This window comes from Eupeodes corollae, chromosome 3 (assembly GCF_945859685.1).
Source record: "Eupeodes corollae chromosome 3, idEupCoro1.1, whole genome shotgun sequence".
In the NCBI taxonomy this organism is placed as follows: Eukaryota; Metazoa; Arthropoda; class Insecta; order Diptera; family Syrphidae; genus Eupeodes; species Eupeodes corollae.
This window is the reverse complement of record NC_079149.1, coordinates 12,806,723-12,823,347: the sequence shown is the minus strand read 5'-3', so window position 1 is coordinate 12,823,347 and position 16,625 is coordinate 12,806,723. Positions and strand designations below refer to the sequence as shown.

General features: G+C 37.3%; 3 protein-coding genes across 3 annotated transcripts; 1 reads left to right on the top strand and 2 right to left on the bottom strand.

The window, feature by feature from the left end:
* Positions 1 to 2,817: 2,817 nt before the first annotated feature.
* Positions 2,818 to 4,002, bottom strand: LOC129951658 (nuclear pore glycoprotein p62). The gene has a single exon (XM_056063906.1). The coding sequence runs from the start codon at positions 3,870 to 3,872 to the stop codon at positions 2,907 to 2,909; it is 966 nt and encodes a 321-aa protein (XP_055919881.1). The 5' UTR covers positions 3,873 to 4,002; the 3' UTR covers positions 2,818 to 2,906.
* A 1,294-nt stretch (positions 4,003 to 5,296) lies between these two features.
* On the top strand, positions 5,297 to 10,527 carry LOC129951653 (protein arginine N-methyltransferase 5). Its single transcript, XM_056063901.1, has 6 exons — positions 5,297 to 5,878; positions 5,953 to 6,394; positions 9,077 to 9,242; positions 9,296 to 9,458; positions 9,512 to 10,059; positions 10,131 to 10,527. Exons 1-6 carry the CDS (start codon positions 5,482 to 5,484, stop codon positions 10,284 to 10,286), a joined length of 1,872 nt encoding a protein of 623 aa, XP_055919876.1. The 5' UTR covers positions 5,297 to 5,481; the 3' UTR covers positions 10,287 to 10,527.
* A 3,266-nt stretch (positions 10,528 to 13,793) lies between these two features.
* On the bottom strand, positions 13,794 to 15,031 carry LOC129951659 (uncharacterized). Its single transcript, XM_056063908.1, has 3 exons — positions 14,747 to 15,031; positions 14,324 to 14,477; positions 13,794 to 14,254 (listed from the first exon to the last, which is right to left on the bottom strand). The coding sequence occupies exons 1-3, from the start codon at positions 14,874 to 14,876 to the stop codon at positions 13,825 to 13,827; spliced, it is 714 nt and encodes a 237-aa protein (XP_055919883.1). The 5' UTR covers positions 14,877 to 15,031; the 3' UTR covers positions 13,794 to 13,824.
* Positions 15,032 to 16,625: the final 1,594 nt, after the last annotated feature.

Below are 16,625 nucleotides of genomic sequence, written 5' to 3'. Positions count from 1 at the left end.
GTTGTTGGATCATAAGTTCTTGATTTAATATATAATGTTTGTTTGATTGGGCTTTAATGATCAATATTCTTGATGCAATTGATAAAAAACTAATTCATCTTCTGTTACCCGACGTTTCGCTGGCTATTTTTCCTTTAAATTCCTTTAGTTTCAGAACATATTTTCGACTGAATAAGAAAGCGTTTGTTTTCGTAATAATCAAGTTGGAAGGCCAATTCAAAAATGCAAGCTACTAAAATTAGCTTCTATCCTTAGATTTTTTGCTAGTGAGAGTTATCAGAGCAGCGTAGGAAAAGATTTTCACTTAGGCCTGTAACAATCCTCGGTTTCCTCAGTATTAAAAGAAGTTGTGTGTGCAATTGAAGACAAATTATGTCCAACCTACATCAATCTCAACATGTCATTCGATGAAAAACAAAACGCACGAAACTATTTGTTTTCAACGGCCAGGTAACCAGGAGTGATTGGATGTGTTGACGGAACCCACATAGTAATCGTTGCTCCGATTGAGTTAATTCATCAGTATCTTAACAAAAAAGGAAAGAAAGAAACAGTTTAAACGCAATGATATTAAGTTCTTTCCTTGAGAGTAGCTTTTGGTTTTTAGTGCAAATTTTTAAGGCGTGTGACAATAAAATGTGTATTCGTTATGTTGACTCAAGATATCCTGGATCAACCCATGACTCTTTCGTATGGAACTCCAGTAATCTTAAGTCAGTTCTTGAAACGTGGTACCAAAGAGGAGAACATTCAATGTTCCTTAGTAGCGTTTTAATTTTGTATTTCGTCGTTCAACAATTTTTCTTTTCCCTCGCGAGTAGGTGGCCCAAGTGAGTTGAGGGTTGTAACAAATTGGGCCCAATATTACTTTTGGTTTTTTTTTCAAGATTCCATTTCTCGATTCCATCTCGTACTGATTTATATTAGTTCTCTTGTAACTGAAAAGAAATGCATTGATTTATGTTATTTTATAAAAGACATTTTCGACATTTCTTTTACATAATCTTCGACCTTTTCTCACACAATATTAACGTTCGACAAATAATAACTCAAACGACGTTCAAATCAACAAACATGTGATAACGACAAAAGAGTGAGTTCAATCTTCGAAAAATGTTCGACATTTAAGTCGAATCAACGGTTTTCACTTCGCCAACGGTAATATAAATTTCTCACACTCACACGGTTATTCATTCGACTCGCCAATGGTAATAGGGGTATAAGAATAATGCTATGGGAGCCTCTGAAAGAGGTCTGGTATTGATTCATGTGTGACTGAAGAGAAGGCAAGAGGTGGCTTTAATGTCCAGTTAAAAAAACGTAATTTTTATTTTGAATTCTATGGTTTCCTCTGGATTTCTTCATATTTTTTTGCACCAAAATAGAATTACATTTTTTTGAAAGCCTCCTCCATAATGTCCAACATAGATACACTGGATATGGCAGATTTTAACACTATTGTAGGCGAGCTGCCAAGTGATGGACTTGATTTACAATCTGGTAAACAGCTTTGGAAATAGGTAGCATATGATTTTTCTTTCAGAATTCTACGGATGGAAAAAGCAAGCAAAACGAAAAAGCAATCAAAACAGAGGACAGAATAATCAGACTTTAATATTTCTTTTTTTGAAACGGCCGGCGGCGTCGGACATCGAATATCATTTAAAATGAATAAAAATAAAAGGCAGTTATTAAAAGCGTACTTGTTGCAGGGGTTCAATAAAAAAATATACAATAGAATTAATCCTTTCACCAGGATAACGCATTAGTTCACATTTATTCCATTGCGATTATTAAATCCATGAAATTGAGCTTAAATGGCTTCTTTGTACACCCTAATCCTCAGATTTAACCCCTTCATATTATTTTCTTATTCCAAAACTTTAAATAAAAAAATGTGGACACAATGGAAAGAAATTCTTAAAAAATAGGGCGTTGATGGGGTTGAATGTGCGTTTGATGACTAATTTCAGAAGTTCGATGAGTCATAACACAAAGAGCTTATCGATTATATCATCCTGGACAAACAAAAATTGTAACGAGCAAAAATGGGGATCACATAGAAAAATAAAAATTACTTTTGCAACAAAATTGTTGAGTGCTTTCGTGATTCCTCTGAAATGTTTTTCATCTTCAAGATGGTGAATGTGGATAATGTGTTAAGCATCTTATGGAATTTATCGATATCGGGAAATAAGGTTCTTGGTTTTCTCTCAATTCGAGTTTAGAAGAAACCGGACAAAGAGTATTGATTGAGAATATTCTGAATGCAAACAAATTATCCACAATAACTCTGTTAGGTCGATTGCTTTTTAAAAATTACCAAAATAGAAGTTTTAAAACTCGAAGCGAACTTGGGAACTTTTTATCGCATATTTCATTGTGTTTGTTCTTAATGCCAAATGAAGTAGTTTTTTCATAACTAGGCATTATGAGGTGGTTTTGTTTTGAGGAATATTCTGAGTTTGATGTCATTTAAATTATAAACATATACAATGATTTCTAAAGGTTGCAGTCTCAAGTTTTCAATTACAACCTCTTGCATAGAACCTGTAGATGTTGTTATACATAGAGATTAAAATAAGTTTCATTGTATACCCGAAGAAAAAGTAAAAACGAAGAATAACTTCTTCCAACCACTAGCTACTCCTTTGCGCTAAGGAAACAATTGAGTAGTACTTTTTTTAGTAAACCTTATCATCCCGGTCCTGTTAAAAAAATTTAAAGTGACTTAAACCCACTTGGAATGTGCTAGATGGAGAATTTGTTGGGTGAAGCCCTACAGGAAGCCTTTCAAACTCAAAACAAAAACAACAATTTTCCAGAAAATTATTCATTTTATTTTAAAGACTATAATATTGAACGAATTGATAACATTCTAATTAAAAAAGAAAACATCAAACAAATCAATTGTAATACGCAGATCTAAAGGATCTCTCCGAATCCCTCTTGAATGACTCGTGCATCTTAGTGATATCATCCAATTTATTAGATATAACTCCCGAGGATGTCTCAATCCACTGCAACGAACTCATGTGGGCATTCAAAATCTTTCCAATCTGAATAATTGGATCTGTACTATCTTGACCCTTATTCGATTCATTCAGATTATCTATGATTTCCTTGAGATCCTCAGACATCTGTTTCAGCTGTGTATCCAAATTCTCGACCAATAAATATGTCTGCGACCGTTCCATATCGACTTGTGGGATCTTCATGAATTCCTTTTGCAGCGGCACAATGCTCTCTTCCAGTTCGGTGTGTTGAGTGGCAATAAATTCGAGTTCCTGCTCCAGTGTTTGTTGGTCAGTCTTTACCTTCTGCACGGCGTCGTTCAGCTCGAGAATCTTCTGATTGTTGCTGATCAGAATCTTGTCCCAGGCATTGATTTGTGTCGCTTGATCGGTGAATATTTTCTCTTGTTCCTCCAGCTCGAGAGTCCATTTGTTGATGTGCTCCTCCAGTTGATTGTAGGTCATTTGTGTTGACGATTGTTGAGCTGCACTTGAGTCTGTGGTCTTTGTGGCGGTGGTCAAGTTTGTCAGACCGGTGGTTGTTGTCTTGGGCAGAGACATCAGAGCTGGGGCTGCTGAGGTTGTTAGGGCAGACGTTGCTGCTACAGTTGGTGCTGCGGAACCGAAGTTGAGTGTTGGGGCGGATGCACTAGTTGTGGGTGCATTTGTAGCCGGTGTGCTGAAGAAACTTCCGCCAATGGTGGTGGCCGGCAGACCACCAAGAGTTGGTTTTATACCTCCAGCATCGCCACCGCCTGATCCGCCAAATGTTAGTGAAGGCTGAGCTGGTTGTGTTGGCAAATTGAATGACAAGCTTGGGGTGGTTGTTGCTTGAGCTGGTTGTGAACCGAAATTCATTTTATCAAATCAATTAATTAAAACTTTACAACAATTTAAAAGAAATGAAAATTTTAAGATGTTTTGTCTTTAAGACCGCGATGAATTTTGATGTTACTTTTTTAGCCACAAGCTTGTAGCTTGTGTCAAACTATACTTTGAAGTTTATCATTTAAGAGTGATGCCAAGAATTTTTATTTTAGTATATATCGGAAAGATATCGATAACACACATGTGTTTTCAGCTCAAAATTCAAATTAATAATTTTTAAATAAAAGTTCCCAACAAAATACCATATTTAAGATGAAATCTTTTGAATTTACTTCAAGTAAAACTGTTGAATTAAACATGAATTAAAAAAAACTGAGAATTCGTTAAATATCACAATTTTTCAGTTGAAAGTTGTCAGTCGGTCAAAAGTGTCTTTTGGATATTTTCTTACAAAGATTGATCGTTTTCATGGAATTTTCCTTGAATAATAATTATTATATTTTCTCAATAACTTCTTTGAGGCCTTGAATTTATTGTGAAACATTGGGTAATTATCTATTTTCACAAGATTTTTAAAGTTTTTCTTGCGAACCTGTGAACTACGAACAGTAAATGCAAAACCTTCACCAATATTGTAAAACATTGAAGTCATAGAAGGGGCTACTTTCCATTACCGCAGCTCGATTTTCCTTCCAATTTTTTGTCTACAGTAAGGAAGGGGTCCCAATAGAATATGTTTTAAATATTAAGGCGAGGAAACACCTTTAAGTCATAGAAAAAAATATTTTCTTTTTGGGACTTAACCCTACTTTTTTTGTATTTAATTTTTTGAGCCTAAAACAAGTTTTTTGAATCGATAACACGGCGTACTAACAGCTAGGTATGTAAACGGGGCATGCTGCTCCTTGAAACCCCTCTGCTTGGGATCACTATAGGATTTGGGGTGGGAGTGAGTTTGGGTATATGCAAAGTGCTTTTTTCATTTCAGCACTCAAATCAAAGGAATCCCCAACAAAAACAATCAAGTATGGCAACACTGAACATAAATAATGGAAGAAATGTCAAAATCAACCATTTTTGCGTGTTTTGTAAGTAAAAAAGTGAACTTTGAAAATTAGTTTAAAATAGAAATAAATGTGTCTTCGTTCTAAATTGCTATAGTTATTATTTATTCGCACATATCTATCAAATGAAAAAAAAAAACAGTCGAAATTTGTGCTGCGGTAATGAAAAGTTGAGCCTTTTCCATCGCACTAAGATAATAAAAATGGATATCAACAATATTTCTGTTTTGTAATTTTATTTAAAGTTGTCAATCTCTTAAAAAAAAGCTAAATTTACAACAATTTTAATTTCCTTCCTTTACTGAACGAGTTCGTTGTGAATTGACTTAAGTTATCGATATCGATAACACGGCCACATGACAAATGCCAAAATGCCGGCATCACTGAAAAAGTCCGTCGTATCAACAAAAACCACTAAGCATTTTTATTATTTTTTTGGGTTAGACTTAACACCAAAGGAGTGGATCAGGTTCTGGCGCCTCGCGAGTCAATTTCCAACTTTATAAACATTTCACATCTTCCCACGAATTTCCATTAAGTAAAATAGATAAATTGTGGCACAAAAATAAGTCAAAATGCCGTACCTTTGTTTAATGCACAATAATTTTGATAATCTACCCAAGTTCTTAGAGAAAGCTCAAGCGAATAGTTTTACAGCAATTGCAGCGCCAATCAATTGCACCGAAGTTCCGCTTGAATTTCAACGTGAACCCCTCAAGTCCAAGCACATCGATTGCTCATACTCAGATTTGGTGCTGAGTGCGGATGCATGGAACGGGAAGGTTATCACTTTGCTCTCGGACACAATTGACTGTGATTCAAAGAACCCCAAAGTTCGCCAGAATAGTGAGGAAATTCTAAAGAAAGACCTGTCATGGACAGAACATTTGCACTATGGGGGTTATACGATGTTGCGTTTGAAGTCGGACAACAACACTAATTTAGCGAGGATTGTAAGCAGACAAATCAAAGGTAAGTGTCTTAATCTTGGTCCCCCAGAGTACTTGAGAGATGGCGGAACTTATGGTTTGTGTGTTTGTTTGCAGGTCTAATTCTAGTTCAAATTCCATTGGTTGCCACGAAAATAGCCTCAGCTGTGTGGAGGTCTGACATTTCCGACGATGTTATTGCCAACTATCAAAACGATGACACTTGGAAGTGGTGGAATAAGTTTCGTTGGGCTGCTGACTTTAATCCTAAAATTCGGGTAGTTCTCGAGTTGGGTGAAGATAGGCCGTCGAAGGAAGTTGTTCGACGGTGGTTGGGTGAACCGCTTGAAGCCCTAATCATTCCATCTTCGTTGTTCATACGGAATCGTCATAATTACCCGGTTCTGCCGAAAGCGTGGCAGGAGTTAATTGCGTTGTTTTTGAAAGGCTATGTGAATTTTATTGTGAGCGCCGACCAGAACGACAATAGTCTCAAGCAGTATGCTGAGTATCTGAACAACCTGAGGGAATCCCACGTTGACAAATATGAACTACAAAAGTAAGTAGAAAATTAAAGATTAATGCTCACTAAGTCACTCGACATGGATATTTAAGTTTTTGTCAACTTTCTAATACTTTTTTATGCCTCTAAGGAATGGATCGTAGTATTATACTTTTCTCGATAAGGTTTCATCTTGTTGAGTCTTTAATAAGCCGATTATTCGACCCGCTGTCCGAAGAACTTTATAACAGTATTCTTACTAAACCTACTCAAAAAAACCCAAAACATGAAAACATTACAGCGAAAAATACAAAGCTACTTTTGGGTAGTGTTGTGAGTGACTTCTAAAGTTGGACAATAGAAATCGTTAGCAGTCTATCACGGGTCAAAGATGGCATATTGAGTTGCGGGTCTTTAATGTCTTTTAACCTCTTCGTCTACCTTATTTTTCCACCTGACTCAGTTAGTTGACAAGCCAACTCGGGTTCCTGACGTTGCGGGAGGTCAATCTGCCAACTATAGAATTGTTTCTTCCTTCAGACCATTGTGTGATATCTGCTAATTTCTCATGCCAAAAACCCCACTTGAAGTGAAAACCCCTACGAGTACCGTTTGACTATATTGAAAAGCCAACGGTCTCAACGACTTCTTCAGGAACTTTAATTGATCACAATGCTTCCTCGACAGTGACGTAGACACAAGGGCAGATATGGTTACAAACTAAATTCTTTGTGGAATGGGAAATGTTATCCTAAAAAGGGTAAAATCTTTCAAACCCAAAGAAAACTCATGGTTCGATTCGAGCTCTAAAGAGGTTATTAGAATCAAAGGTGTAAGTTTCGGTATCTTTAAAGCCAATCTCACTGAGGAAAACCGGAATAAGTTCAAACAAGCTAGAAATTGCGGCCAAAATACTTCAATGCCCTAAAGGTAGTAAAAATGTCTGGTCATTTCTAAAAAAATGTGCGTAACACTAAGTAATCTTCAGTTATGATGGTGGTTTCCAATGACACTCATTTTGTGAGCTCGATTACTTACTTACTTGGCACTACAGTCCTGAGTGAACTAGGGCCTCAACCAACAAACTTCTCCATCCAGCCCGGTCACTAGCTAGATGTCTCCAGTTTCGCGCTCCAAGTTGGGTGAGGTCACTTTCCACTTCTGCGCGCCACCTGATCCGCGGTCTTCCTCTACTGCACTGTGTTGTGGGTGTGGATTCGACGACTTTCCGGGCCGGAGCATTGGTTTCCATGCGTTCTACGTGACCCAGCCATCTTAGTCGTTGGACTTTTACCCTTCTGGCTAAGTCTACGTCGCTTTACAGCTCGTCGTTCCATCTTCTCCTCCTCTCAGCGATGGTGTTGTTTTCTGGGTTTACAGCGGAGCCTAGGTAGACGAAGTCTTTGACTACCTCAAAGTTACGTCTAAGGATCTGCTTAATGTGAATGTTTGATCGACTGTGGATTTTACTGGTCTAATACCACACTGATAACAACCTGTGAGGTTATTGACGATGGGCTTTAGACGTTCACATATTACGGCAGAGGAGATTTAGGCGATGTTAAGTAAACTGATTCCTGTATAGTTTGTGCAGTTTAGAGGTTGCATTTTGGCAATGTTGCCACTGGTTTTCGATACATTGTGTTGGCGGCAGAGAACTTCGAGAGAGGTTACTTGTAACTCGGTCGGAAAAGGATTTGGCGACCTCTGTCGATTGTAGCCGTTCGATGTTGTACCTTCTCCCAGCACCTCCCTGTTTTGCCTTGGGTCTGGAAACCCGAAGCGCTACCTTGACTACAGCGAGATTTTGGTCCGAGTCGATGTTAGCTCCTCGGAAGGTTCGTACATCCATGATGCTGGAAGCGCCCCGCAGCAAAATCTATGAGCCTGAATTCGTCGTCGGAAGTGTTGCCGTGCAGGCTGTTTTTCCCGATTATTCCACCAAAGATGTCTCCTCTTCCTAGCTTGGTTTTAAAATCGCCCAATGCTGTCTTGTGTCGTGATATACTCCCCTTGAAACTAACTACGAGAAGAACTTGCATCAATGAACATCTCGATATTTTTGGGATGAGTAACACCAACCAGCGACCTATTGTGAAATGATCACTTAGGAGATGTCGCCAAAAATGCTGCAAGATGTTTAAGTTTTCTGAGAAAATACAGGAAATATGTCTTTCTCTTTCTGATCGGGCTATTCAATCATATGTGTGTATCTCACTCCTTGGCTGGTACTCCAGAATTTTACTTAAGCCTCTTGGCCAGTTTTTAAAGAAGAATTTTTAAAATTCTGGTGACAGTAAAACCATAGACATCGTAGTAAAGTTTCTTACATAACCATTTTCACCTAGTTTAATGGCCGATTGCTTGTTTTCTGCCCCATAAACATTTTAACCATACTTTTCGTGCTTAAAGGAATTTTCATCAGTTTACCCTTGATCCCTACTTAGGCCTTGCTATGATGTACAAAGATTTGTTCTTTAATCGTAACTAGCGAATGTAGAATGTCTCACCAAGCTCTGTCTTTCCCTGTCGTTGCAATGTTCAATAATTCAAAACTAATTTACACCAAAACTTCCTTTTTAAACCCTCTATTTTTTAATATACTCACAGTGCGTATTTGGTATATAATTAATTATAATTTTGTTTCTATTTATTAATATTTTAAATTATTTATGTATTATTGATGATGAAATAAACAAAAACACATAATAAACATTTTGATATTTCTTTTTTCTTTAGTTTTGAAGATGTCCTGGAGATCCCCCTTCAACCCTTGTATGACAACTTGGATTGCTATACCTATGAATCTTTCGAAAAAGATCCTGTGAAGTACAAACTTTACCAAGACGCTATAGAGGCAGCTCTTACGGATAGAGTTCCAGAAGACAAAATTGACAAAACGATAGTGAGACAAAATTGAAATTTATTTTTCACTATTTTCTTATAAATCTCTTGTAGACAACTGTAATGGTTTTAGGAGCAGGAAGAGGTCCTTTAGTTCGTTCAGCTTTGAATGCCGCAGAGAATACAAAACGAAAAATTCGCATTTACATAATTGAAAAGAATCCCAATGCTGTGAGGACCTTAACGGCCATTACAAGGAAACTATGGAGTGGCAAAGGTTTGTCCTAATATCATCTAAACAAAATTTATTTTTATTAAACCTCTCGTTAGATATTCAAATATTTTCGAAGGACATGCGTGAGTTCAGTCCTCCGGAGAAAGGCGATATTCTTGTCTCCGAGTTGCTTGGCTCCTTCGGTGACAATGAACTCTCTCCCGAATGTCTTGATTGCGCCCAAACCCTACTCAAAGAAGATGGCATTAGTATACCATGTAAATCAACATCCTACATAAATCCTCTGATGTCCTCCAAACTCTACAACTCAGTGCGTTCCATAAACAACCACAAGACCTTTGCACGCGATATGGTAGCCACTTACAATAATCATGCGGAGAGTGGATTCGTTGTGCTGCTCAAGAATGTTTATCACATAGGCTTGCCACAGGCACTCTTCGAATTCCATCATCCGAATCGTGATGAAATAATTGATAATACACGTTATAAGTCACTGTCGTTCGATGTCACTCAGGATTGTGTTCTAAATGGTATCGCTGGATATTTCGATACTGTTTTATATAAAGATATACTTTTGAGTATAAACCCTCCGACTCATACACCTGGAATGCTCTCATGGTTTCCCATGTATTTCCCTTTTTCAGTAAGTTCTTGAAGAAACCTTCTCTCTCTCTCAAAGATGAAAATGAGAATTGGGATTTTTGTTTTTTCTAGGAACCAATAGATCTCAAAGCTGGTGAAGTTGTGGAAATTAACTTCTGGCGATGTGTTTCAAAACAAAAAGTCTGGTACGAGTGGAATATATCATCGCCACGGACAACGCACATCCATAATCATAATGGTAGATCCTGTCCAATTTATTGCACTTAGATCAAAAAAATAGGACAACAAAAACTCACGAGGTTTTTAGCCAAAGTGATTTGTTTCATTTGTAGATTTAACTTTAAAAACAAAAACAAACAAAATAACACGAAAACAAAACAGAAATATTAAGAAATATTATACATAAATTGACAGAAAAGTACGTTCATGTTCTAAAAACAAAAACAAAATATAGATTAAATTAAAGACAAATTTATACAACAAAAAACAGCAAATAACAGTTTTCATAAGTTTTACTTAACCATATTTATGATGACACAGGAAAAGATGTTTACTATTGTGGATTGAAAAATGATCTCGAGAAATGCCCAGAAACAGACATGGATATAACGGTAAGTTTATTTTATAAGCTTTCGAAATAATGATTTGCATTTTTTCAAGGAGACCTGAAACGTAATTTAGTAAAGGCAAGGGCCTAGTCACTGATAAAGCTTCGGTTCCTATCGATCACCGAAATCAAGCATCAGTAAGCGTGGTTAGTAGAGGAATGGGGGAAAATCAAATCAAAGAGTCAAATCTTGAGAATATCTTTGGTCTATTAATTGGAAAGCACAACCTCCACGAAATGACAATAAATAACTTCTTTCGACTAAACGACTTTGCTGCAGCTCGTTATATGGTGATAAGTAGTACTAAGTTGCCCAGGCCAAGAATACACGCAGCAACCAAGCGTTCTTAAAGTGGTGCAACCTCCAACCAAGGCTCAAGGCACGCATTAAACTTGATAGACATGGGAACCTTTCGGGGACTCTGTCTACTTTCTAGTTCTGATAAAGTTCTTTCCATCGAACGAAAAGATAGCGTAGACCTCCAAAAGTAAGAAACTTAGCATTGCATACTTTACTACACCTGACCTAAGAATGCTAGAGGTTACTCTCTGCCGTATGTAGAGCCACAACCGTCAACAACCAGTGGAATAAGTACCCCGATATCATAAGGGATTAGCTGAGACTACTAAGAACCCTTCCCAAGAAGCTACCAAAAGTCTTATATCCTGGAAACTGATTTCGGCGAGGTTTAGCTCGAAAATCAGAAAAGTCACCATTATTCAATGCTACGCTCCAACGAATGAGGCTTCAGCGGACGAAAAGATCTCTTTTTATCCTCATCGAAATTCGGTGTACAACGCTGTTCTAGGGGGCGATATCATTATTATCATGGGGGACTTTAATGCTAAAATTGGTTCTGATAACGTAGGCCTCGAACGAGCTATGGCTAAGCATGGCTTAGGTCAACGTAACGAAAACGGTGATATGCTTGTCGAGTTCTGCAACGCTCGTCAACTTGTGATTGGGGGTTCTTTATTTCCCTACATGACCTGCCACAAAATCACCTGGGAATCTCCCGATGTTCGAAACAAAAATCAAATCGATCACTTCATTATACAACAGAAATGGAGGAAGTCACTGTGCGATGTTCGTAACGAAAGAAAGGCTGATGCAGGTAGTGACCATCACTTACTACTTCGCTTACGAACACTGCTGTACAGCGTCGTTCAGAGGGTTTATCAAGGAGACTAAGATTCAACACAAGCTTTCTAAATGACCCTCGTAATTTCGTCACCACACTCGGCGACAAAGCATCAAACATACAAAATACTGACTTATCGGTAGATACTTTGTGGAGCCAAATTAAGAGGGCTTACATGGAAGCTGGAACTGAAACTATACCCAGACAGACAAGAGCCAGAGATTCCTGGATATCCAAGACCCCTGGGACAAAATCACATATCGAAGAACACTTAAAAATGATGCTCAGCGGAAATTGATTCTACGAAACGAGTATAGAGCGTCTTATAAGACAGTGGAGCGGTGTGTGAGACGTGACAAGAGGGCAATTGTGGACAAACTTGCGGAACATGCAGCAGGAAGAGGGGACGCAAAGGAGCTGTATAAAATCAGTAAGGACATTGTCAGACAGCGTAGTAGCACTAACACTAACCATCCTGTGTTAGATTTGAACTACAACCTTTTAGTGACGATAGAAGATCAGCTACAAAGATGAAAGGAGCACTTTTGTGCGCTGCTAAATGATGACCACAATGCAGAATTTAATCCACAATTGAACAACATGCTCAGATCTTGTAGGGGTATTGATACCAGTACGCCAACAAGTGCAGAGATAAGTAATGCGATACATTTTCTAAAGAAAAACAAAGCAGCTGGACTTGATGGTGTTCCCGCAGCATTCCTAAAAGCAGACCCCGAGGGAGCTTCACGTATTTTGCTTAAACTCGTGCAGGATGTCTGGGACAGTGAAACTTGCCCAAGGGACTGGAAGGATGTAGTTATTGTAAAGTTACCAAAGAAAGGAAACCTAAAAAATTGTAATAACTGGCGCGGTATCACAGTTTTGTCCGTTTTCCGAAGTTAATGGAAACTATTACTCTCGAGAGGATTAAGTCCAGAATCGAGTCTACCCTCTATAGGCACCAAGCAGGGTTTCGCAGTTGCCGATCGTGCGTCGACCACTTCAACACCTTGCAAATCATACTCGAACAATCATCTGGGTACCAATCCCCGTTCTATTCTGAAGATCCGGTGGCCGCAAACCATATCTAACGTTGATCTGTCAAATAGGACAGACAAAATTGGACGTAGACATGAGCAACGGAAATGGCGTTGGAAAGGCCATACACTGCGGAAACCTGACGACAATATATCAAAACAATCCGTCCAATGAAATCCTCAGGGTAATAGACGCGTTGGAAGACCAAAAACAGCTTAGAGGTCATCATTTTTGAAGGAGGCTCGGTCTCAAGGTATTCAATAGATAGATGGAAGGATCTTGTTGCTGCCCTATGCTTCAGGAGTTAAAGCGCTGCTGTACTTGCAGCCGGACAACATATATATATATATATACTAAGAACCCGTTGTATGATGAGAGCATAAAAAGTGCAGGAAAGAGAAAAAGCTCACCGGAGGAAGAAAAGAGCAGCCATAGTTTCTCAGCTTAAGTACCTCCATAAATCTAGCAGCATCAATAAAAATAGTGATTTTAACCTGTAATGCACTATCTTCAAAACAGGTCTTTCCAATGGTGGACAAAACCGGTGCTATATTAGAAGCATTTACAGCTTTAGATGAACAGGTGAAACAAATCCTGATCTGTCCATCATACCGCCTCGAAACCTCGTTTGATACCAACTTAGATTTACTGGTTGGCAAAATTAGGCCAAATTTAGCCTCATAGTTTTTCTATCATATCAAGTTTTGAAAATGTTAAATACAACCAAACACTTTAAGCACACACAAAACATAACTTCATGTGTCTCAAGGAAATACTTGCCTACCTCATGAAAAAAGTGTTATTTGATTGCCGAAGAGAAAAATTGCCAACAGTGTTGTTTTCTAGCCTTATCTTGAATTCCATCGTGATCGGAAACTGACGAATTTTGACAAAAACTAAAACAGAACTCATCGTAACAACTTTCTGATTGCGATGGATTTCCTGAGATTGCTGTTTCATTCAAGAGACGGATTTTTAAATGATTTATAAATTATTTTATTTCTTATTTTTTCTAATTTCATATATCATATATTTCTTTATTAAAAACTTGTAAAAGTTTCAATTGCAGTTGAGCGAATTTTCTCGCACTAATATTAGCGTCTTCTGTTTGCTTTGCTAGACTCTCAAAAAATAGTTGAACTGCAGACCTTGTGTTTGTTGAGGCATCATAGTGTACAATAGAAGTACCATTTCCATTTGTCATAGTCGGCGTTATCGCTGTGGTTGGTGGAATGAATAGCATTGGAATCCTTGACTCATTTATCGTTTGTTCAAATTTTGTTTTTGAGTCGCTTTCAGCAATTGACATTGTCGATGTTCGTTCATCGGTAAAATTAGTCTCTGAATTATCTCCCAATAAAGTTAAGTCATCTCTGGATGTGTCTTCTTCTCCAGTGATGTTGGCAAATCGTCTTTTTCGACCAGAAAATCTTGCTGGAATCGGGGTGCTATAGGATAAGAGTTATTAATGATATTGAACGTATTTTTTTGTTTAAGTGGATATATGATATTCAAACCTTGAATTGGAATGATTAACGTTTTGTAGGAACCTAAGATGTTCCATCCATTTCCATTGTTTTTTGGTACTTGAGGTACAATCGAAACTTTCTGCCTTAATTTCTTTGTGAAAGGTATCTCGTAGAGTTCTCCATCGGGCTTTGAGTTTTGAGGCTAAGAGAAACGGATAAAAGATTATAACCGTTACTTTACTGATTCAAGAATTTGATCTTGAAATATCACTCTTTGTAAATAGATGTCGGGGGATGAGAAATGAGAATGGTTTGAGCAGGGCATTGTGATCTTCCACAAAGGTTATTTATTTAGGTCACCTGACGTCTAAAGGGAACTAAGGATCAACAACACAATCGAGGGGTCTCCCGTTCCTTGTTTGTAATCTTCCTTACTTTTTCTTAAGATTATCTATCCATCGAGCTACCTACCTGGAATGTTTAGTTTCTTTGATAGTTCTTCGAACTTTTTGTCTCTTAGGGGAATTATTTTGTACTGTGGATTTGATTTATCATATAAACAATTGTGTTTTCTAACAAATTCAATTAATTGTTCTTCCATTGTAATTCTATTTTGTAAACAAAAGAAAATGGTTGTATTTAGGAATTAGGAATCACAAGAAAGATGAGAAAATAAACAAAATTGGGTTTTGTTATTTTCTTTTGCATGCAAGCAGCTGTCAGTGACGTAATCAATGGTGCCAAGTTGACGTAGAAATGAAGTTCGATGCATTTGAGTCAATAGGTGCGTTTGATAACGTGAGTTTTTATTTTACTTTTCACTATTTTAATTGAAATTAATCATTTTTTTCACATTTTAACCCACTGTCATGCTTGCTCAAAACAACGATCCATTTTTGATACAAATTTTATTTTTATATTAAGATATCATTGGTTTAACATTTTGTTTCGAATTTTTAAAATCGGTTTTCTATGTTTTGTATAAGAAGCTAACGAGTTTTAAAAATACCTTATTTTTAACCCAGAACTTTTGTTTTAATTTATTTTTACTCTATTATGTTTTCTTCAATGTTAGAAACTGTCAATGATTGTTGATTGGTTTCAATGATCAAACCCAATGACAGCTATAACTGACCGCTAAGTGTCAAAAAACCATATCATCCAAATGACTGCTTCAGGAAGATACGCCACTATTTCATACACTTTGGGCTGTTTTTTGAATTTAGCCCCAGTAGTGTTGGATTTTGATGGGTCTAGAGGTCGGTTATTATTCCAATAAACAAGATCTTTTGCGTAGCATCACAGAGAAAAATCTAATGGTGTCTAGGTCGCATGGTTATGTCAGAAAATTGAAGTTGTCAAAATGTGAAATAAAGCGAACAGGAAACTTCTCACGCAATAATGCCAAAATTAGTTATATTTTGTAAATTGGATAACCGTTTTATTGGAAACCGATATCATCCAAGACACGTTAAAATACTGTGAATGCAAATCCAAGAAATCGATAAACTTTAATTATTAGAATAATTTCCACTTTTAGGCTTAACGTCATCATTATCACCAAATCACTTCACCACATTACTGTCTGCTTGCGTAGTCCGTCAATACTAATGACGACTACTTTCATCAAGTGATGCGCTAATAGTATCAACATTTGAACCACAACTGTTTTTGGTAAGTTTTAATTAATTTTAACTTGTTCATTGGCAAACATGACAGATGACAGGTGTCAAACGCCAGCGCTACCAACTTAAGCACAAGAAATTAATCCTCCTGTATTTAACTGTCATGTCAGGTGGTCTGAAATTAATGCGCCTGCTCTTGCCACCTAACATCTTTTTTACAAGTACATACTTCGTTCAAAGAACTGACAAATCGCCCAAAAGTGCTTTTTTAATTCGCCGTACAGATTTTGCGTCCTCACAATTCTTCAAATTACTCGCACACAGAAATGGTTGGAAGTTTCTCAAACCCTCCAAGACTCTAGCCTCTAGGCCCTGGTTCCCTACGAGCTATAGTGCCAGCCAAATTATTGGTTCTGAATATAAAAATTATAGGATAAAACATTGGGTAAAGCAATGAACATTCTTGATGTGTGGTTGAAAAAAGAGTCTCTATGTCTCATAGTGCATCCAAAATTGAGCTCAAAGGTAATCTTATTGCTTGAGATTTTGAACGTAACTGGCTCATTGCTTAAAAAAATATCGTTCAGTTATAGTATTCAGTCGGTCCAAAAGAATTAATATTCTTTTAAGAACATCTGCTTAAGTATAAGAGTTATGTCTAAGTTTCAGATGAATGAAAGCTCTGTTAATTACAGCCAGTTCAGAAGAGGTCTTGCTTATAATAG